Consider the following 22,864-nt stretch of genomic DNA (forward strand, 5'->3'; position numbering starts at 1 on the left):
AGTGTAGTTAAGATTCAAGGTGAGATACACCAAATTGCTCACACAGGATATTTCAATAACTTTGTGGATCTTGAGTTTATAGGGCTAGGAGCCAGATTGCACTTTCCTGCTCTCAAACATTTGGACTGCTCCATTACTCCCTCTCCTGAGCCTTTGAGTGCATAGAACTGTCAGTTTCTAGGCATCCCTGGGGCTGCTGTTCATTTTCTAGGTCTTGCCTCAGTCAGGTGAGGCAAAGCTCAGGAGAAAAGCTCTTCTAAGTTCTTTTTTTTATTATTATTAAAGATTTTATTTATTCATGAGAGACATAGAGGCAGAGACAGAGGGAGAAGCTGGCTCCATGCAGGGAGCCTGATGTGGAACTCGATCCTGTGTCTCCAGGATCATGCCCTGGGCTGAAGGTGGCGCTAAACCACTGAGCCACCAGGGCTGCCCTCTGCTAAGTAAGTTCTGCTGGCCTTCTGGCCACCCCCACCCACCATTAGCCAGGGGCACTAAGCAGCCAATCTCTACCTGGCCCAGACTTTAAGGTCCCTATTAAAGCATTGACATCAACAAGTCTTCCTGTGGGAAGGCTGGGGTGGCCTCTCCGTTCTGGAGAAGAGGATGTAAAGAGAAACAGACTTTTGACTGACCATCCCTTCCTGGCTTCTGACAACTTGGGGGCGTCTTAGTGCCATGTTACACAGCAGCTGGTTACCTCCGGATATGTCCCCTTACTATATGCACAGTGCTCCTAAATCTGAAGGTGCTGGTGGGCAGATGAATAGCTTACTCCCAAGAAATGAGTGGCCACACTATCACTTTTGGTCACTTCCTTTCACAAACTTCTCCATGAGGAGCTCTGCAGCCTGACTCCTCCCTTTCTTGACTACTCTTCTAGAACACCTGTGAAATGGCACCTGCTACCAGTGCTCTCCTGAAACGTGATCCAAAGGACAGATTGGTTGGTACTTTTTGGAAGACTTGAAAACTGAAAATGCAGTCTTTCAGGCTTTTCGGTTAAAAGGGTATCTTGCTCCATTCCAATAGAAGAGCAGTGAATCCCAAACACACTTCAGGGCCATCAGGAGGCCCATCCCACAAGTCCCATCATTATATTTGCATTTTCCCTCTTTTCCGCCAACCCCATGCAACTGTAAACATGTTTACTGTAAACTGTAAACATAGTAAACATGTTTAACTATCTTTCAAGTTCTTTCAAGTATTAGCCAACCCCCTCCCCACGAGATAAATAAAATGAGCAAATAAAGAGCAGACTTTATCCAATATAAATGTTTTTATTGAAGCAGCAGTCACATGACTTAATATCTAGCCTTTAGATTAGGCCTGACAGAATGAGCCAGCCCTAAAAAAAATGATGTTTCTTTTTGCACTAAGAGACATAACATGTTTACATACATCATCCAGTATTGGAAATGAGCAGATTCAAACACAACATGTGTTGGTTACCTGGGAGGTACAGCCCCACGGTTCGTGGTGTTCTTATATTTTACAGATACTCCCAAAGACCATTACTAATGGGATGAAAGTTAAAAGAAAATACAGCTACAGTAAACCATGAACACAGTAATCAAAGACTTATACACATTTTAAAAATTTGTCCCTTTCAGGGATATTTTCTTTCTTTTCAAAGCAGTGTCTGCAAAGCTTCCTCTACACCAAATCCAAAGGTTTCCAAGATGGAAGCTGCACCTCTTGGGGCTATACAATGGAATAAGATCATTTAAAGAACGAGAACTAGTGTTTGTATCTTGATTTTTTAACAAAGATCCATGTTTCTCTAATTGGAGGAACGGAGATGGCAATGTGACTACATATTGCAGTAGCAAGATAGGGTGAAGAAAAGAAGGTTGGGTACTGAAATAAAGACCACACACTTGTGAATTTTAATTTCATTTCCAGGCTAACCTACTTTTTATTTAATGCAAATTACAGTACCAGTTAACTATTTCCAAACCAAGTCACATAGAACGAAATGTATTTACAAGGGAATGGGGAAAGGGAAAAAAAACATTGAGCATACTTTTCACAAAAAAGTTTATATTTAAAATGAAAAAAAAAATCAGTCACAGAGGCATTCAAGTAGTAATAATGTTATACAGATTTTGCTTTTCCTTTATATCAAGACAGATTTGCACAAGTGTTTGCAATAGTTTGTATACAACCCACAGTCCTTTATATATATATATATATATAATAAATTTTGTTTAGATTTGTTTTTAAGATGGAAGTGGTCACGCTAATTGGTATGTGTACAGGCCCAAGTGATCCATCGGCAACACATTTATAATGCAAATTTTACAGGCAAGCACATTTTCATACATCTATCTGTATCTGCCTGTAGACAGATATTAAGAAAAAAAACTGAAAAATGAACACAAGGAAGTCTACTTTGTCAAGCTAACCCCTTATGTACTGGTTGTCATTTTGCTTTTATTGCAGAGGTGCAAAACGGAGCAACAAACTTGAATAAAACGTCATAACCCTTGTGAAAATAATCCAAACCCCAGGGATTACTTTCAAAGCCTCTCAGACGTAGACCTTAGTCTGGGACTCTACTCTGCTTCTAGTTGTCTCTCTTATTTTCAGTGGCTCAGGTTTCTACCAGAAAAGACAGATTTTATTGTAAAGCATGCTTAGTTTATTTTTCTATATAGGGGAGAAAGTGTTCGGCTCTGTGATTAGATGATCACTAACATAAAAAATAGAAATCAGATACAATTTTGGTTTAAAACAAAGGAAAACCCCCCAAACTCCTGGGGATCTGGCATTGGCCAAACTTCCTTTGGAAGATTTCCAAAGTTAAATCCCTTAAAAAGGAAAGGGAAAAAGAAATGCCAGTGTCTTTATATCCACAGGGATAGAGAATACAATAGTCCTCTCAGAAACCTTTGCATTGGTGCAGACAAGATGACTGGTTAGGCAGGCTTTGTTAAAACACAAACCAAAAATATGTGTCTAAAAATTAAGAGGACTTAAAAAATGGACACAACATGTCACTGGAAAGAAGGTGCAGTCTTCTGCCTTGCTGGAATGAACACATGATGTTTCAAAAATAGCAACCTTTGGTTTGGTAAAGTTTGTTTTTTTCTTCTACTCAAGACATCTTATATGGAGTACTTGGAGGCAAAACAAATGATTTTTTTTTTCTTTCAAAAAAGGCCTTCATGATGGGCATACAGTAAGAATCAAACTTATTTAAGAAGGAAATGAAAATGACATTTCACTGAACAGGGATAGAGGTGGCAGGAGGGAGGGGAAGGGTAAGAGTTCCCTTGTTAAAACAACAGTCCTCTGTTGGCATGTCCTCTCGGCTCGGTGGCACTCGACGCAGTAACTGCTAGTAATTGCACTACGGCATTTCAGACCACTGATGTATCAAAACCTGGTACTATTAAGAAACTTGGATTTATAAAACCTGTCTCTCTCTCTCTCTCTCTCTCATTTGGGAAGGAAGTAGATAAGGGGCAGAGAGCATGGAAGGCTCCCGGAACCTGCTGTTTTGTAAGACCTGTGGTTGGGATTTGGGGAAGAGATGAGCAAACTTGAACTGATTCGATCTCTTCCAGCTCTAGGGCTCCCTGGCACTACACAAAGTCCCTGGATGGACTAAGTATGAAATGAAACCGGTCACCATACTGACTGCGGAGGAAACAGCTGTTCAGAACCGAAACAAAAGCAGGGCTTAAATGAAGTGAGATCATGGACGAGGTTTCCTCTTTGCACTCCTGAGCATGGTATCACTGAAATTAACTGTGGAAGGGGCAAAGACACTGTTAGGAGTGAGCTATTATTTCAAAGGGAAAGGGGTAGGACAGGGAGACACGGGTAGAAAAACCAATTAAAATTTGAAAAATGATAAACAAAAACAAAAAACAAACACATGGAAGCGAAGGCACTCCAAACTATATAGATACACTATACATTGCTAGAGTTATTGTTACAATAATACAGGCCGGTACCTACTGTACAGAGTTAAAACTATATGGCTTTAAAAAGCTCGTCTACATTTTGTCTGATTATTAAACAGAATCACTGCCCTGAACAGTAACTTTTTGCTCATTAATAACAGTTCCTGGGTCCACATATTTACATACAAAACAATAAAACTTAAATTTAAAAACATCGAAAGAAAATATAATGTACAAGCTTGAATTTGGTGAGGAGCTTTTTATTATTATTATTATTATTATTATTATTTACAAAAAGATTCAGAGACCTGGATCTCACTTGTATAAAAGAGTTCTGTGATACCGCCATGATCCTTGAGAAAGAAAAATCATGCACCTCAGCCCTCACACACACACACAGAGAAAAGCATCTGCCTTTTCTCTCTTCTTCTCTTACCCCATTTATGGGGGCAAAGGAGGGGGGAGTGTTTCCTAGAACAAGCACAGATTTTTAAGGACTCTGGCAAGAATACCAAGTCCAGAGTAGTGTCTGGGTGCAAATGTCTGGCCTGGGCAGTTTGGTATGAAAGCAGGTCCGCTGATCTGTCCTAGACCTGCTGTTCAGCTTCTTTATAAGTCCTTTCTGAAAATGGTCTACCAAAGCCATTCCCTTTAGGAATCACCTGGCCAAATACTCTCATTCAGACTTCTTCCAAATCTTAATTAGCTCTCAGAAGCGCATTATGAAATGTAAAAGTCAGTTTGTTCGATTTGGTTTGACTGAGTGTGTTTCCTTTCTCACGAACTCTGATATAACCAGAGGTTTGAGAAACCCCTTTTGTGGCCTAAGAGCTTAGCTAAACAGTGAGTGAAAACTAAGATGGCTCACAGTTGCCCTTCTGGGTATTGGTTCACTTCAGCAGGCAGTAGGACTCTCTTGGAGAGTCGCACACACTTGGTTAAGAAGCAGGACAGGGTACTGGGACCTGCGTTGAGGGTTGCCAAGAGACTCCACTTCCAAATCACCTGGAGGGCAAGACCCCTAACACGACCTAAGGTGGCAATGAGGAAGGTGAAGGGAGATTACACACATTCAAGGGCTCAGCTCTACAGCCCTACAGTTAGCAACTAACCTTGGAAGGTGTGTAGGGAAAGAGTGGGGAGAAGGGAAAGGCGGCCATCACTCAAGTGATCTTTAAATGTAAAGTACAACTGATTGTGCCTTAAAGATTCATAGGTCAAGTAATGGCCCATAAGCACCAAGGTGACTAAGGTTCATTTTAGAGTATATAAGGCCCACAAAGATGTCAACCTTAAAAATGTAAAACAAACTAGTTGTGAAAATCTATTTCCTCACTGCAAACATAATCCTTCAATCCTCTTTGCTTTCCAAGGAATATTGCTTTTTCTTCAGAAACAGAGACTGAGTCTTACACCGTTCACTGATACACAAAGAAAACAGAAACAAAAACTCTTAACTGGGTGTGGGGGGAAACATTCTTCTCATGCTTCGACCAGCTGATTTTGATACTGTGGACAAAAACAAAAATTAAAGGCAGTATTGAATCTATGTATATATAACATATATACATACACACATTTATATAATCAGCTTTCCTATAAAGTCAGCAGGTACACGTGACTGTTTATACCATTTTGATGTGTAGTTCTTAAGATTCCTACCATCTAAAATCATATGGTCTACCTGACATACGTCAATAAATAAAATTTTAAAAGCATGAGGTTAAAAAAAAAGCTGAAATTAAATACAGATTCTAGATTTGGATTTAATATTAGAACTATGTGCAGAATGTGGCAATTTCTGCAAGCTCAATCTGTAATTAAAAAATATGAAAAATAAACCAGTAGACTGTTACAGTTCACATTATTTAACTATAATGTCCTCTCTCAAGTGTCTTTCCAAGGGAAGCAACGTTAGAAACAAATCTGGACAAATTCATTCACAGTGGTGAGATCTGCTCTCGGCCTGTCCCCTTCCTTCAGTTCATCAGCTTTTGGCATCTGTAGCCAGAGTGACTGGCTCAACATCCTTTTCAGTCTTCTGGTCACTAGTTTAAAACTGTACTAAGATTTGCAGAGAACCTTTGGTCAGGCAAACAGAGATCCACCCTCAGAGCACGCATCTTCCTCCTCCTCTGATAGCTTCCAATTTAGGTTTCTTCACCACTAGCACTGATTAAGAGCAAAACAAAACCTTATCAAAGTCAATTAAGAATCTTTAAACTTTATTGACCTCCCTGGGTTACATACAAATGATACGCATTTCCTTTTTTGTCTGCCACACCTGCCACCAATATGCCAAAGGCAAGTCTTCAAATACCCGAGGATATGGATTAATTTTACAAGTGACATTTAAGTCCCCATTGAGTTACACCTGCTAAGCTCCCAACCAATTTCAAGCTGTGCACTATACCAAAGTCTTACACTTGACTTTTAAAGAAAACAAAGTTCAAAAAAACTTCAGCACAGAACAAAGTCTTCTTTTGTGGAAGGGGCATGAGGCAGGAGTCCTGTTTTTAAAGTATACAACAGCAGACTTTTGATAAAAAAAGATTGTCGTGGGAGAGAGATTGTGTGTTCTAGTGCTCCGCTTCCCCTCCCCACAACCCCTCCCACCCCCTGGATCTCCCTCAAAGTGAGAATACAATGAAATTGGTTTGTATTTATAGATATTTTACAAGGTTAAATAAGAACAACAATAATAATAAAAAATTGAACACTAAAATGAGCAGGTTTTTTTCTCTTTTTAATTTTCTTTCCAAACGTGACCAGTGTTGCTGAGTGACACTCAAGTAACTGGTGGTTCTTCCTGTGCAGCTGGCTGCTCGGGACTGTTCAGGTGGAGTTAGAAGCTGATGCAGAAGCAGCATTGTTCGTCTGTCCACGGTCTCCGGCATTAGCATCTGCAAATCAAAAGCCCCAGGAGAGCATGAGCAATGCTTTAACACCCTAAGAGAAAAGTACACTGCCTGAACTGCAGATTGTGGGCTGTGTGGTCTTCTAAGGTATATTTGAAAAGGTTGTTTTAGATGGGGCCAATACCAGGAAATCTGAATTTCCTTCTGCTTAGTGCTGAGTCCATGCCGTGGCCTGGGCCTGGTGCAGGGAAGATAGTGTCTTTGAATAAATTGGGGTCAGAGACCACTTTTGTCAAAACTCCTTCTTTCAGCTGGGATGAGCAGTATGTGCATGAATACTCAGCTGAAGAGTCTGGTTCACCTGAAAATAAGTGAACAGAGCACAGCTGGGAAAACTTTCTAAAAATTCTGAACCACGTTACAGTATGCCATCTGCTTACGGCACTGAACATAACATGGGCCAGCACTGAGAGGCACAAGCACTACGTGTAAATCAACCTCAGCTGCTTACTTTCTAAGTACAGTCCTTCTTCATTATTTGTATAAATAGAAGACAATCAGCAAAAAAGAAATAGCACTGATTCACTTATTGAATTCAATAAGTATCTTGTAGTCAAGTATCTTGGCGCTGAGCTTGCTTCAAACTAATCCTCTGGAAATGTGTAACTTTATAATTAACTTTAACCATCTTAACCCCCTTTTTAAGGTCAATTATTATTTCACAGCCCCTATTAACATTTAAGTGGGCATTTGGTTGCATCTGGATCAGCACTGCATCTCAGGTAGGCAACAGATTGCTATTTCAGTTGGCTAGTCCAGTCACATCCCTGTGTCATCATGCATGTAACTGCTAATACATACCATTGGGCACATTTTCTCCCAAACACTTCACACTAAGCCCTGAACAAGACGAGAAGTGGCTTGACTGGGATGGGTAACTTCTAAGAGCCATCTCCCTAGAAGTCATACTGCCCTTGACCATCAAAGCTGGTGACACCAAAGAAACAAGTCCAGAAGTTTTGTCTCCCTAGAGACTGAAGCTCTCCCTATATCCTATGATGAGTAAGCAGCTGTCATGGCTGAATGCAATATTTGGTCCTTGGATCTTTTTTGTTTGAATTTTTTAATTAGAGCAAGAAACAAAAGACCCCAAGGACACACAGGAATTCTTTACTTAAGGATCAGCTGTTAGTTTATCATTAGAATGGCTACTGTGAAAAACTACACTTCTTTTCTAATTTCCTGATTTTTCTGTCCTCAAAATAATCTGCCCTTACACACATTTAACAGCCTTTGGGGAAGAAATGTTTATACACCTCTCAATTTGGTTGGTTATGTTTAATTCATTTAACTTCCTTCAAAGCACTTATAACTGCTTCTAATCCTGTTTTCATGAAAATAAGTGTGGACATTACAGAATCAGGATCCATGCATGGAGTCACATTAATTCATTGCTATGACACATGGACAGGTGGCAAGGTATAGGACACAAAATCTTTCTCCAAAGGCAAGTACATGCCTTTTCCACTAATTCCTATATAACTATGTCTAATACTTCATTCATGACTCCTGGTCTTTCTTAAATATGTCTTTTTTAGCAGGAATTTCACTCTTCAATGATCATCCAAATTCTGTCATCAATGATAAACATCAATTTCTGTCCAGGCCACATGACCCTTTAAGCCTTTCTCAAGAAAAACAGTAATTTTCATAATTTAGGCATAGGCTGCTTTAACAACATGCCTAGGCCATGTTGAAAGGCCAACATGAAAGGCCACAAAGCTATTTCAGAATTATAATGTTCCTCACAAGTCCAAACTTACTGTAGCATTTCCCATGCTTTGGATGACACTAAGAACCTATGCATGATCATCATCAAATAGTACTTTTCTCTCATTTTTAGTATGTGAAGATGACAGGTAAAACTTTCATGTTTTGGTGCTCCTCAGGGCTTAAGAGATTTACCAATTATGAGGAATTCACCTGCTTGACCATGACATCAACAAATATACCAGCCCTGTTAGCAGCTCTGGCCCCACTGTAGGACACCTTCTAAGGTTCATCTACATGGCCATCCAGTTTGTTATGTTAATTTACTCTTTAGCAAAATCCTATTGTGTGCATGTAACTGAAACAAATTCAACTTCTGAATAATAAAATTTGAAAAGATATTTATGTTAATTGCAGGTTTGCAATTTAATGGTTTCATATTTTTTCTCTTATCTCCAAACCCTGTGTGAAATAAAATTTTAACAGCTAAATATTTTGATTACAAATATCCTTGAAAGCTATAGTCACAGCACTGTATTCATTCATCAAACAAAACAAACACTTCTGTATAGTGCAACAAATTACATTTAAAATAAAATTATATATGTCCTTTGTAAGAAAAAGAACAGAGATATTTGTTTTTCAGAGGCAAAGTACAAGGAAGAGAAACGCACAACAAATAAAATGTAAAGCTCTACTCAAGGGTAGCTCCCAACAGAACCTGGCCTACTGATGAAATAAAACTATACTTCCTAAATTCTTCTCAGTACAAACTTACTTTGCTTCTACGGCCAATTCTGTAAACCTATTTTACATAGTTGAATTAATACGGACTTTTTTTTTAAGATTTTATTTATTTATTCATGAGAGACACAGAGAGAGAGGCAGAGACCTATGCAGAGGAAGAGGCAGGCTCCCTGTGAGGCGCCTGATGTGGGACTTGATCCCAGGGTCCCAGGATCATGACCTGAGCCAAAGGCAGAGGCTCAACCACTAAGCTACCCAGGCGCCCAATATGGACTTTTTATAATAAAAATGTTCATTAAAAACTCACTGGATTTGGATGTTTACTGTAATTTCTATAACAGTTCTTCTCATATATTTAAACTCTTTAAAAGTAGCAAAATTCATTTTGCTCATTATTCCTGCATTCCCTTCCCTTTACACTCAAACTGGTAAAAGTGATGCTACCTGACATTATGGTTTAAAAGACAGCTACCATCTTTTGATTATAAAGCGTCCAACTCAACTATGAATAACCAAAGACTGTACAGTCTCCTTTTTGGTCTTAAGATGTTCTCCTGAAATTCACAATGATGTATGTATCTTTCTTCAGTCTAATCCAATTCCACAAACACTGAGTATGAGACCTAGCTGTACCACTTAATAACTGTGTGATACTGAACAAGTTATTTAACTTTTCTATGCCTCAATTTCCACATCTATAAAATGGAGATAGTGCCATCTGCCTATGAAATAAGGCCTGGGAAGGGCTTATCACAGTGCTGAGGTTATAGTAATTGCTCTGTAAGTGGAAAGGCAAAAGAGACATCTAAAAATACATAAACATATAGTTTAAGGTGACTGCAATAACCATCATCACCACAATACATGTCAGTGGCAGCAACTGTTAACATCTGAATGCTTATCAATGTGCCAGACATCATACTAAGTATACTGCATGCCCACAGAGCAATCCTCCAAAACAGGTACAGTTATTGCAACTGGGAAAACAGAGACAGAAAGAAATTAAGCAATGTGGGGTAGCTGAGTTGCTCAGTCAGTTAAGCGCCTTGGGCTTAGGTCATAGGTCATAGTCCCATTGTTCCTCGTGTTCTCTCTCTCAAATAAATAAATATCTTTAAAAAAATTAAAAAAAAAAAAAAGGAATTAAGCAATGTGCCCATGGTTGCAGAGCTAACAAATAGGAGAACTGAGTACAGAGGTAGTAGAGGATGAGAATGATGGCCTTTACGGGGACTCCAGGGGACAGCAGAAAAGATTTTCTGGGAGAAGAGAGCATAAGGGGACTTTCATTCAGACTTAACTCCTACATAATCTACTATGATTTCTAGAAGCCTATTTCTATTGTCTAGAAGGGTTACTACATTAAAACATCTGTGATGATAAGAATAATTAAAAGTACAGTTACTTTATTTCCTAATTCTTAGTCTGTATGGGGTATGCAGAGATACAAATGATTTGGAAAGAACTCTAGAGGGGATATTTCACTGACTTCTAAGCTTCCTAGAAACCAATGCCTTTTACTCTCCTTCTGATGCTACTTCAGAACCAACCAACCAAAGATGGACTTGAGGAGGAATGGAGAGAATAATCAGCTCTGAGGGACAAAGGTATAAGATCATTCTTATATACTGTGGTAGCCCCCTTCTAAGATGGCCCTGATGAGTCAATGAGTCATGTCTTTTGGATGTGTATGCCCTAATGTGGTCCCTTCCCCCAGTAACAGGGCTGGCCTCTATAACCAAAAGAGACAATGCTGTGTGACTTGCAGGGTTAGGACATACAAGACACTGTTGCTTCTACCTTGTCCTCCTTTTTAGAACAGTTGGTCCAGGGGAAACTAGTTGCCACAATATGAGACACTTAAGTGGCCTTATGGAGAGGTATATATATATATATATATATATATGGTAAGGGACTGAGGGCTCTTGCAGCCAGGACAGATTCACTAAGCACATAATGAGTCATCCTGGAAGTAGATCTTCCAGCCCCAGGTAAGCTTTCCAAAGTCTGCAGCCCTAGCTGACTGACATCTGACTACCTCATAAGAGACCCTGACCTAGAACTATCCAGCTAGGCTGCTTCTGAATTCCTGACCCACATAAGCTATGTGAGATAATAAATGTTTATTCTTGTTTTAAGCTGCTAAATTTCAGGGTATCTTGATCTGAAGCAATAGATAAGTAACACATACACATAGGTCAAATAGGTCAAATGCCAGGTAGAATTTACATCCACAAGCCATGAGAACATCCCTGACCAACTCCCTCTAGAATATGTTCCTAATGAAGTATACATACAAAAGACAAGAAAAATTGCACTAGATGACCACTGTTTTTTTCCCCTAATTCTAAGAAGAGTCTATGGTTCTATGGCTTTTATGATGGATATGGGGAAGTTAATCTGTACATGTATTTACTGTAATCAGTTTTACTCTGTGTGACTTCAGGAATAAAAATGACAAGTAGGGCAACCCCATAGTGAAATCAAGGGTGAAGCCCTGTAAGGGATCAGGTTCCCAACAGAATCCATGAGGCTGCAGTTTTTGTCCTAGAGAAGATTTTGACGTGTAAAATACCATATATGATATGCATACATTTTCTAGGAGAGGACCCATAGTTTCTTCCCCACCTCCTAGATTCTCAGAGATCTTTAAGAGTTGCGACGTAAGTGAGTCATGGATTTGTTGAGCAACTGTCTCAATACTGAGGAAAATGTCCTACCTAGTTGCTCAGGTCATAAACCAAAAGTTGTCACCACGATTCTCTCTTTTCCCTCTCCCCCAACATCTAATGCATTAACAAGTCTTGTCCATTTTTCCTCTAAATGTGTTTATAATAAAATGTGCTAATAGGGATGGGAAGGAGAGTGAAGAAGGGCCCACATTTATAAATTGTTGCCAAAGTGTTTAAATAAAAAGAGAGTAGCAAACAAGAAAACAGGCTGGAAGGAAAGCACAGTGAGTAAACATAGGAATGTCCTGCCACCATCAATCAGTATTCTGCAACTATAGATCTATAAAAGACAGAGCCGTTTAAGTGATACAAGTGTTTACTGTTTGGCCCAGCAGCAATGATGGAAATGTTCTATCTGTACTCTCTTATAGGATGGCTGTTAACTACATATGGTTACTTAAATTTAACTGAAATTAAATAACAATAAAAACTTCATTCTCTATTATCCTATACACCTTTTAAGTTCTCAAAAGCTACAAAATCATTAAATTCTTAATATTTTTATTACTGGCAGATCAGTTAAAGAGCATATTTCAGATAATATTAAATCTTTTTTGTATTTTACACATACCTTATGTTTGGTTAACTTTAAGTATATTTTTATTTCCTTATTTCCTTTAAGCTCTCCCAGCCATTTTATGTGTTTCTATTTTTTCTATTTATTACTATCTCATTCTATAATAGTTACAAATATTTCACGACAGGTCAACTTTTCTAAAAGATAAAATTTTGGCAGCCTGGGATATGTTATTTATACTGTGTAGCTAAAGGAAGTTCCTATTCAAGCTGTTTCAAGTGGAAATGTCTTTATTGAAAACTATGTTTCAGAGATTAGTGTTATTAACTGACACAGGAACAAACAAGACCATTTTTCAGAGAATCAAATGTATACCCTAAACCTACATTTAAATTGAAACCATAATCTACATTAATGAGATAGAAGGATCACCTCTAAGGAAAAGGACTCAATTTTCATTTTTCCCTTTATAATGTCTACTATGATTTTCAACAATTTTGGGTGTTTAATAATGAAGGATCATGAGGGTGACCCCTCCTCAGCAAAAAATCATCACCTCTCTTTTCTTATTTTTCTGAGGAAAAGGTGTGGCACAAGACAGCAAAGTGGCTTTGGTCATTTCAAAAACAGAACTGCAATTCAGATGCCAATGAGCAACCAATCCACTGATAAAGTTGGAGGGCTTGTCAAGAAGATCTTATATCTTATCAGCCAGCAGCAGAGAGATCTTAGGTGCCCTGGGCTCAGGGGTAGAGCACATTTTATTTAGGAGGGTTGATTGTTCAGGGTAGGTAACTGAGGCCATGGGGACAAGGAAACATCTTCACCTTTCAAATTAAAAGATATAATTTAGGAATAAAGAATAAGAAAAGGCATACAAAGGTGACTTCAGGCAAGGAACTGAGGAACATTTGAAGAACATCCAGAAAAATGTTTGATAGGACATTTACTGACTTAATTAAGATGATTTTACATCACTTTTGGAGGGGGAAAAATTCAGGTAAAAATTTTGACTCAATAGGAGAAAACTTGTTTTGAATAAAAAGAAACAATTTCTTTAAAGTGACACTTAACACTGCTCTGATAAAAATAATGACTAACCTGGTTTGACTCTAGGTATCTACATACAAAATTTGCCAAGCAAACTTGAAACCTTAATGTAGGGTAGATACAATCTCATTGGTGTTAGTCTGTCAAACTGGCATATGTGGATAGGAGTCTCTATTTCAAATACAGAGCTAAAGGGAGGAAATGGGTATAGCACAGTACCTAAAAAAGACACATTCTTTGGCTACCAAGTTGGCAATACCTAAAAATATACATGTGCACACGTGCATGCAGCACGTTCCCCACCCCTACTCTGGACTGGCCAATGTTAAGGTAATGGAGAAATGGAAAAATAATGTGCACTGCCAGTGGGCAGTATAAACTGGGGCAAGCTTTCTGGAAGGCAATTTGATATGTATCAAAATCTCAAAAAATTTTTATTATCTTTTGGCTTGGCAATTAAACTTCTAAAGACTGAAATACAACTCAAATATCTAAGAATAAGAAATTAAGTTAAAATATGGTATAGGCTTAGAATGCGTAGTCTTATACCCCCATCCCCTGAAGAGCAGAGCCCATTAAAAAAATGAAAAAAAAAAAAAAAAAAGGCACATCTCTGCCCATGTATATGCTGGTTACATTATAAAATGATTTTACCTTTTGTTGCCTTTTAAAGTAAGAACATGAGGCTTTTATTTTCTAAAATAACTATATATTATGTTTTTAAGTAGAAAAAATCCCCATTTTAAAAAGATATATATATATACTATTTAAAAATTCCATATATATTTGGGTTAAGATAGAGAGACAACAGAAAGAACAGGTTTAGGAAAAGGAACACTTGAGGGCAATACTCTGAAGATTCTAAAACCAGACAAGACATGGATACAGTTTTCCCAAAGCGCATTGTACAGTGGCAAAGAGGCATAGGATAATAGTATTTGGGGAGGGGATAAAAGGATGGTAACTGTATTTAAGAAAGTATTTGATCCATGGACTTAATTGTCTAATATTTCAACTCTCAAAATCAGTAGAAACAAACAATGGGAGAAATTATTTTGGGTTTAATTCTGCCCAATTAGAAAGAACTGGCTGGTGATGTAGGTGACAGGAATTATGGGGTAAAAATAACTGTAGTAGTAAGTAAAGGGAACCATGGGTCCTGGCTAAATCTGAGCCATGACTTCAGTAAAATGGATTTCAAAAAGTTCAGGGAATAATAGGTATGATTTTCTGGTTATAGTCTTCAAAAGGAGCTCAAAACTGACAAGAAATAGAAAATTAGAAAAAACCAAAACTCTGACCAAGCAATTACAAATAATCTCAATGCAAGGTAAAGGGAAAAGAACCAAATAAACCAACTGAAAGTGTTTTCTCTGATGAGATCATCATTTCAAATACAGATAACTTAAAGACAAAGGGCACATGTCCAAGGAAGAATAGAAAATAACAATGTGAACCTGTAAGAACAGGCCAGATTTGGTTTAAATAAGGTGACAGCATAAGGTTTTCAAAGCAAGGTCAAAAAAAGTTAAACCCCCTGACCAGGTAAAAAGACAGAGAAGACAGACCTTGTCCAACTCCTATCATGATTCCCTTTTCTGTTAGAAGGGTTTTCAACCTGGAAAGGATATAACAAAAATCCTAATAAACAAAATGCAGCCCAAAGAAGGTAGGGGCAATCTACACATTTTAAATGTCTTTAAACCCAGAATCTAAAGTCCAAGAAACAAATTCTAAAATGGATTATAGAAACTCACAGTGGACAAATAGTAGACACCAGAAATTTCCCTAAGTCTTAAAAAAAAAAAAACAAAAAACAAAACAAAAACAGTTTAAGTTCCATTTTTAACAGTTACCTTTCGGATGGAAAAACTTTCTTGAAAATTTTCTTGACAACAAAGCATTTTACAAAGTTTTTCAAAACATTATTATACAAATGAATATTGTAAAGTTGGTCTGTAGGTAAGCAAACAAGAAGGGTAAACAGTCACTCAGAAATCAACCGAAGAATAGTATCCAGTAAGCCCTGTCTAGTACCATTTAACTTATTTTATCAGTAACCTGGGAAAAGGCAAAAAAAATCTGAGTAGGCCCTGTCTTGTACTGTTTGGTATTTTATTAGTTGCTTAAATAGCGGCAAGAAATTGTTATTTTTATGAAATGTGTATCTGATATGAATTATAAAGAAAATCTAATATCCTGACACTGAGAGAACATATTCAGGATTAGGATTTGAAACCCTCATTAATGTGGATGGCAGTCAGGCCATTACTAAATTTGAAGGACTTTTGTGTGTAATGCCAGAGTAGGATCACTAAATGGAAGAAAGCATAGGGTGACAAATTTCAGGGTGAAAAAAGGGTAAATTTTCTAAGAGAATGATACAAAGATGGAATGTGTTCATTTTTGCATTAATGAGCTTCCAGTTTACTGAATACACATAAGTATGGGATAGATGACTAGTTCTCAGTAGTAAGTAAGAAATGTAACTGAAATGTTTTAAAAATTTAATAGCAGAACCTTTGCACTGAAACCTTACCCAGAAGACTGATATACAAAACAGGTAAAAAGAGAAAACTGCTCTATTTGAAATTCCCTACCGCATCTCATCCTTAACTCCTATGGCATAGGACCACATGATCTCTAAACTGGCTCATATTTGACCAGTAAAATTACTGTTTCTCAAGATTTATTATTCTAAATAGCTTAGGTGAATGGTCTCCCAGATGGAGTACATGAGAGGATCTGCTGCTGGTGGAGAAAAATCAGAATTTATATATATACACTAAAATTATATACTAAAATTATCTATTAATCATATGTAAATTATATTTTATGGACTGAGAATAGTATATGTAATTTTCAAGAGTTTCTCATCAGAGCTGTGATCAACTATAATGCCCTGGATACTGAGGTACTTTAAAATCTTTTTTAATTATTAATTTTTGGTATCCTGAGGTATTTTATAAACAATTTAGAAAGAACATGAAAATTTTTGAGAAAAAAAATCAACATCCATATTCACTAATTTAACACAACTGTTTTAATTTTTGTGTATTTTTATCTTGTCCCTATCTACCTGCAAACATTCATATTGGCAGTTACCAACATGGTACAGAAGATTTGATGAGTATTTCTACAAATGTCTATAAGTTACAGAATTGATTTTTTTTATTACATAAAGATGGAGATTCTATAAGGTATTGAAACAATTTCTTCCTGCTGACCATTCAGATCAGATTGGCTCTCCTTTTTGTTATTATATAATTATTCCTACTTATATCTCTGTACATGGTAGCTTTCTGATTCTCTATTAGAAGTACCCTGAAGTTAAGATCTCTAAAGTGGGATTAGTGAACTAAAAAGTATTAACTCTGATGGTTCTTGATATATTAATAATGCCTTCTAGCAGGCCTTAATTCACCTGCAGTCACTACCTAACTCTGAACACAACACAAGCTAAGTACTTTGTACACTCTATATCTTACTTCTCACAAGTCTATGTAGTGGGTATTTACTATTCCTGTTTTATGGATAAAAAAACTGAAGCCAAGAGAGACAACAAGAGCGTTTATATTTTAAGATCTTTTTAGGGGAATCCCTGGGTGGCTCGGCGGTTTGGTGCCTGCCTTTGCCCCAGGGCATGGTCCTGGAGTCCCGGGATCGAGTCCCGCATCAGGCTCCTGGCATGGAGCCTGCTTCTCCCTCTGCCTGTGTCTCTGCCTCTCTCTCTCTATCATGAATAAATAAATAAAACCTTAAAAAAATCTTTTTAAAGAGTATAATCCACATATAGACAGCCATTAATGTTGCACAATCAATTCCTTCCTTCAGCATTTCCTGAAATATGTTTAGTAACATACTTGGTTCTCACTATTTTGGCCTCCAAAAAAACTGTTTTCCCCAGATCTATACTGTGGTGGTATGCCTTTGGTTCACTGAGGGTCACTTAAAAAAAAAAAAAAAAAAAAAGTATCCATATGAGGCTCATTATTACATCCACTGTTGGAATGGTGAAGGAAACGTCATTTAATTTATCTCTTATAGTACCAAATCTGAGGCCTTAAGGGAGAAATAGCTCTCACACAGAAGGCCCAGACAAATTTTGCTTCAGTAAAAGCCATCAGGGTGCTTATCTAATGAACAATGGGAAATTTTAACAGGTAACATTCCTTTATTTACTTTAGCCACTAGGAAGCTCAAAGCAGTATCTGAAATCATTTTTGGTATTTATCAAGATACTCAAGGCAGGCATTTTTCTCAACTAGTTTTAATTGTGTCCTTAGCCTCAGTCTACTATTCCTCTGTTAAATTTGTCATATTCTAATGTACTCCAACTTTGAAGTAAACTCTCAGGATCAGAGTTCAATGTCATTTTCCATATTCATGTTGAAATCTGATTTGAATAGCTTTAAGAATAAAGAATACACACACACACACACACACACACACACACACACGGAGGGGGGGGTATTTGCTGTAACTTGTATCAAAGCAACATAAGAATCAGGTTATACTAAGTTTCTATCAGGCAATTTGCCCAAAAGCCTTACTTTAGTATCTCACACTAATGAAATAATTTAAAATTACCCAAAACTCACCAATCGTAACTGGTGCTATTATATTTCTAAGTTCAGTTTTATTCATAGGCTAATAAAGCAATTCTAATAAAACTCCTGGAAACTAGCTCAACGAGTAACTGTATTAGTTTAGGGTTGGGGCTATTTCATGTTTTGAGCATCAACATAATCTAACTTGGGTTAGGGATATATTAGGTTTATTAATAGCTCATCTAAGCAATTCTATCTTCCTTCTAAAAAATTGGACAGAGTCTAAAAAAAATCTTATATTTAAAACATTTAAAGCACAATTCAACAGACATTTGATTTTTACAACATTACTCTAGGAGAGCAATGCCACTCATTTTACAGACTGAGAAAACTAATAAGACATCACTAAAATTAATCAAGTTCAAATGACTTTCTCAAAGTAGCATGTGCTGACGGAACTCGAACTAAAGAAACCTTTCTTTCTGGACTCTTCCTGGAATTAAGGTAGGATATGGACTAAAATGCAATGTTTCTCATCTTTATTAGCAACATTCTAAAAAATCTTTGCACAGGAACAAACAACTATGTGTCAGACCACAGGAGATGGATTATGCTTTTACTGCAGAATATCAAGAACTAATAATGAAAGACTTTATCTCCTGCAGCATCAATGCCCTTAGGCAAAAATGAGTCTGATCCAACTCAGTTCAATGTAATAGATTTAATGAAAACAGAGTTAGCTTCTAACATCTGCTTTTTATAGGGAGATAACAACGGTACTATATTCTGAGCCCAACTGTGCTATTGTATTTCTAACTTCATCTTCAACAGCATATAGCCATTCTTTGGAGAACTTTTAAATTTATTCAAGGGTTGGATATTTTCAGAATATCTGCAATTCTCACCGAATCAGGTCCCATTAGTTGGCTAAGAGATCAGCAGTATACCCGAAGCTCTAACCTGGGAGACCATGTGGGCATTTTTCTTTTTTTTTTGGATAGACAAGATTTTTAAAATCTTAGTTAAATATATTTGTATTATAGTTTTAGTCCTTTCAAATGATTAAATTTCAAATGATTAAATATTTTATACTTCTTCAAAGTTTGCCTCTCCAGTATACAAATATAATTTACATTCAGAGTGATGGAACTACAGTAAATTATCTTCAATAATATTACATTTGTACAGATTGCTTTCTGCTATGGGCATCTTGTCTGATGTGTTTTCACTCAAGAAATTATACAGATAGCGTGACTTTAAAAATGACTAAGATGACAGAATATAACATTATAATAAGATATTTATAATATCTTAATATATTATATTTAAATATAATACTTTATATATAAAGTACATATGGGGTCCTTTTATACTTTTTGGAAATAAAGCAACATTTTATTCACATTTATTCATTTGGCTGTGCTCTATTTTTGAAACTTGGAGGGTATTAAATGTTCACATGCATCACATGAAATAAAATGGAGGTAATCATGTCTTTTTAAAAAATACAGAATTTTTTATAGAAGAGATATGCATTCTCACCTGAGGCTGCTGTGGCATTTGTAGGGGTTGAAGCAGCTGCTTGAATCCGAGCATGAGGAGGAATAAGGATGGTAGCTAGAGGTGGATTACTTGACAGTTCTAAAGAAAAAGTAAGATACATATTAGAGCCCATTCTTAACTTTGTATGTAAAAACACTGTGGTAACAATAAATATAAAATACATTAAAACACTGGCTTAAAAGAAAAAAGGCACAATGAACGTACATCTAAAACTAAATCAGTAAGCTAGTAATCAACTTAAAAACAAAGTCCACAGAAATGTTGTACATAAAACTGAGGCACAATCTGCTAAAATTAGAGTATTTCTGAGAAATAATGGTATCAGCTTGGGTAACTGTACAGGTCAAAAGTTTGAGAATAAGCATATTACTAAGAAATATTTTTGCATCTTTCATTAACTTAAATGTACTAAGTTTTCTCATACTACTCTGACAATATTTGACTACAGGAATTGAGAGTGATGGTGTCATAGAAAAGAAAATAGAGGACTACTGTCCGTGTGTGTATGTGTATGTATGCACTACTGGTGCATGGACCAACCAGCCCAAGTATTAACGTGTCGTTGTTATTATTAAAAATAATAATGCTTTTAACTCCATTCTATTTTGGAGTTTTTTTTTTAACTCAGTAAGATTGTTATTTTAATTGTTAGTTTGATACAGGCTTTTTACCTGCATGTGGGAGTTTCTGTCAATTCTATACAGAATGGCTTTCTTCAAAGAATCAAGTTCTATATAGGCCTTAAGAAGTAATTTAAGATGATATTGGATCTAATGATATAGACAGATAGTAAGGAGTGTGGTAAGCTTTTACATATAAGTATCTGGTGTTAGCTTTAGGTAACGTGACTGTTCTCCTGGTCTGCCTGGGTTAACCCTGGTTTATTCTTGTTATTCCAGCATTTAGCTAATGACTGTTCCTTTTCACTCTAATAAGTGTTGTAATTTGTAGGGATAATTATACAACCATATTACAGGAAGACATTATTTTCTGAGCACAAAAGCATACATTGTGACAATTCACAGACATGGCATGGAATAAAAAAATTGAGTAATATAATCTTAAAGTAAATTTGCATAACATAACATTAACCATTTTAAAGTGTACAGTTCATTGGTTTCATCAGTTACAGCTGATTCTTGGCACCAGCTTATTATTGTTTTTGTTTTTACCAGAATCTCGTGTCATATATCTAATTTAGTACAAAATTTAGACAGATAGGTGCCAACTTGAATAAGTCAATAATGGGGCTTTGCAACAGACAGCTGATGACTCTGTGGTTCTAAAATAAAAATTAATGCAGGATGTGGAAATTATTCTTCATTAACCTAAAAGGAAGATTTACCATCCCAATTACAATTAAAATCTGCTAAAATAGAAAGGCTTCTTTAAAATCCATCCATCCACCGATCCATCCATACTCCCATTCTTCTATCAATACTGAGCATAGGGGATCCCTGGGTGGCTCAGCGGTTTAGCCCCTGCCTTCGGCCCAGGGTGTGATCCTGGAGACCTGGGATCAAGTCCCACATCGGGCTCCCAGCATGGAGCCTGCTTCTCCCTCTGCCTGTGTCTCTGCCTCTCTCTCACACATCTCTGTGTTTCTCATGAATAAATATATAACATCTTTAAAAAAAAATACTGAGCATAAAACAGTGTGTTAAGTTCCAGGACAGAGAAAAAGGTAACTGTCTTTGAGGAACAGAAATTGTAAATAGAAGGACAAATGCACAAATAAGATAGCAAGAAAGGCATTCAACTTATTCAGGACAGGAGCACTTTTAAATTAAAACTCTCTATGACCAAGTGCCCAACATTTAAAAGAAAATCTAAAAAAGGAAAAGCTGACCATATGTTTTAAGATAAGACATTTTGACAAAGCCACTTTTAAGATAATCCTTAAAATAAACTGAGTATCAGTGGTCTGCAGTCACTTTGCTTATGGCCCATGCTGCCCACTTTCTCCCATTCATTTAGTCTTTTTTATCAGATCATCTATCTTTCTATGTATCTGTATGCCCAGTTGAGAGGACATGGTGGCTTTATGTGATAGACAGACAGGCATACATACACAGGCACAGGGCTTGAAAAAAAGCAACCTTTTTTTCCTTAGGGAGTAGACAGCCATTTTGGTCTTGAGTAGGGAGAGAGGAGTAACCATTGTAAGGAAAGAAAGAAAAGTGAAGAAATTAAGAGGCAAGAAAAAGAGAAACTATGGGATCCTGGAGGTTTTGCCGTATCCAAAGACACGGGGGAGAATAAGTAAAGCACACAAAAAACAAAAACAACTAGATTCTTAACCTAGAGTCAATAAGTAGCCTTTGGGTGGAAGGAAGGGCTTTTGCAAATTTGTTTGAATCTAACATTCTTAAAGTTAAGGAATTCTAAACCTCTCCAAAATCTGTAACTCATTGTTCTCTTCCTTGGGGTCCACCGTTCTCCATCTATTAGCTTTTCTTTACTTGAGAAAGGTTATTGTTGTAACTTCTGCCTCTGTGAAAGAGGAAGCCTCCTTATATTCTTGCTATAGTCCTGTTCTATACACTAAAGTGTGTCCCTTTTGTGGGGGCAGATTACGGGCAATTCTTTGGGGTTGGGCAAAATGGCTGTAATGATTTTCTGCTCCTGACAATCATTACATTGCCATCCCAGTCTCTTGTCTATCCCTGACAGTGAGTAGTAAGGAAATTGAGACAAGGAGTGTGGATATAAACTGCAAGGTGGGCGCAAGAATGTAAAAAGGGATGGTATTTTAGAGAACAGGAACAGCAAAGCAACAGAACCTTTCAGAATCAGGGAGAGTACATGTATTATTGAAGACAATAAGGAGTGTAGAAGAGACTGAAAATAAAAAGCAAGCTAATATTTATTGAATAAAGCATGTGCATTAGATTTGAGAGTATGGAGAAATTAAGGGAACAAAGTCCGTAATACTGAAATGGGGCTATGTTTGGAGAAGAGGTAGGAAGAATAAGATCATGTTATCTCAGAGACATGGCTCAAAATAACATGGCACACCAAGTTCAGAGGTTTTAGAAAAGTTAATAATGATAGGGGTTTCTTTAACCAACTGCAGATGCCATGAAATTGTGCCATCAAAAAACCACATATCAGTTTATCAGGGAATATAAAAAATCTTTTGATGGTGTATCAATCATTACAT

The 22,864-nt window shown here is 36.9% G+C and overlaps 1 protein-coding gene across 3 annotated transcripts in view; it reads right to left on the reverse strand.

Annotated features, from left to right (window-relative positions):
• Positions 1–1,264: 1,264 nt before the first annotated feature.
• GSK3B (glycogen synthase kinase 3 beta) overlaps positions 1,265–22,864 on the reverse strand; it is a 201,717-nt gene continuing 180,117 nt past the window's right edge. For 2 of the 3 annotated variants that reach the window (XM_038582954.1, XM_038582956.1), the window contains 2 exons: positions 19,681–19,779; positions 1,265–6,817 (listed from right to left, as the gene is read on the reverse strand). In XM_038582954.1, the coding sequence (XP_038438882.1) occupies positions 6,750–6,817; positions 19,681–19,779 (167 nt within the window). In that variant the 3' untranslated portion in view covers positions 1,265–6,749. Of the gene's footprint in view, positions 6,818–15,156; positions 15,207–19,680; positions 19,780–22,864 lie in introns of all 3 variants that reach the window. The other variant, XM_038582957.1, reaches the window with a different exon arrangement.

Source organism: Canis lupus, chromosome 33 (genome assembly GCF_011100685.1).
Source record: "Canis lupus familiaris isolate Mischka breed German Shepherd chromosome 33, alternate assembly UU_Cfam_GSD_1.0, whole genome shotgun sequence".
NCBI lineage: Eukaryota > Metazoa > Chordata > Mammalia > Carnivora > Canidae > Canis > Canis lupus.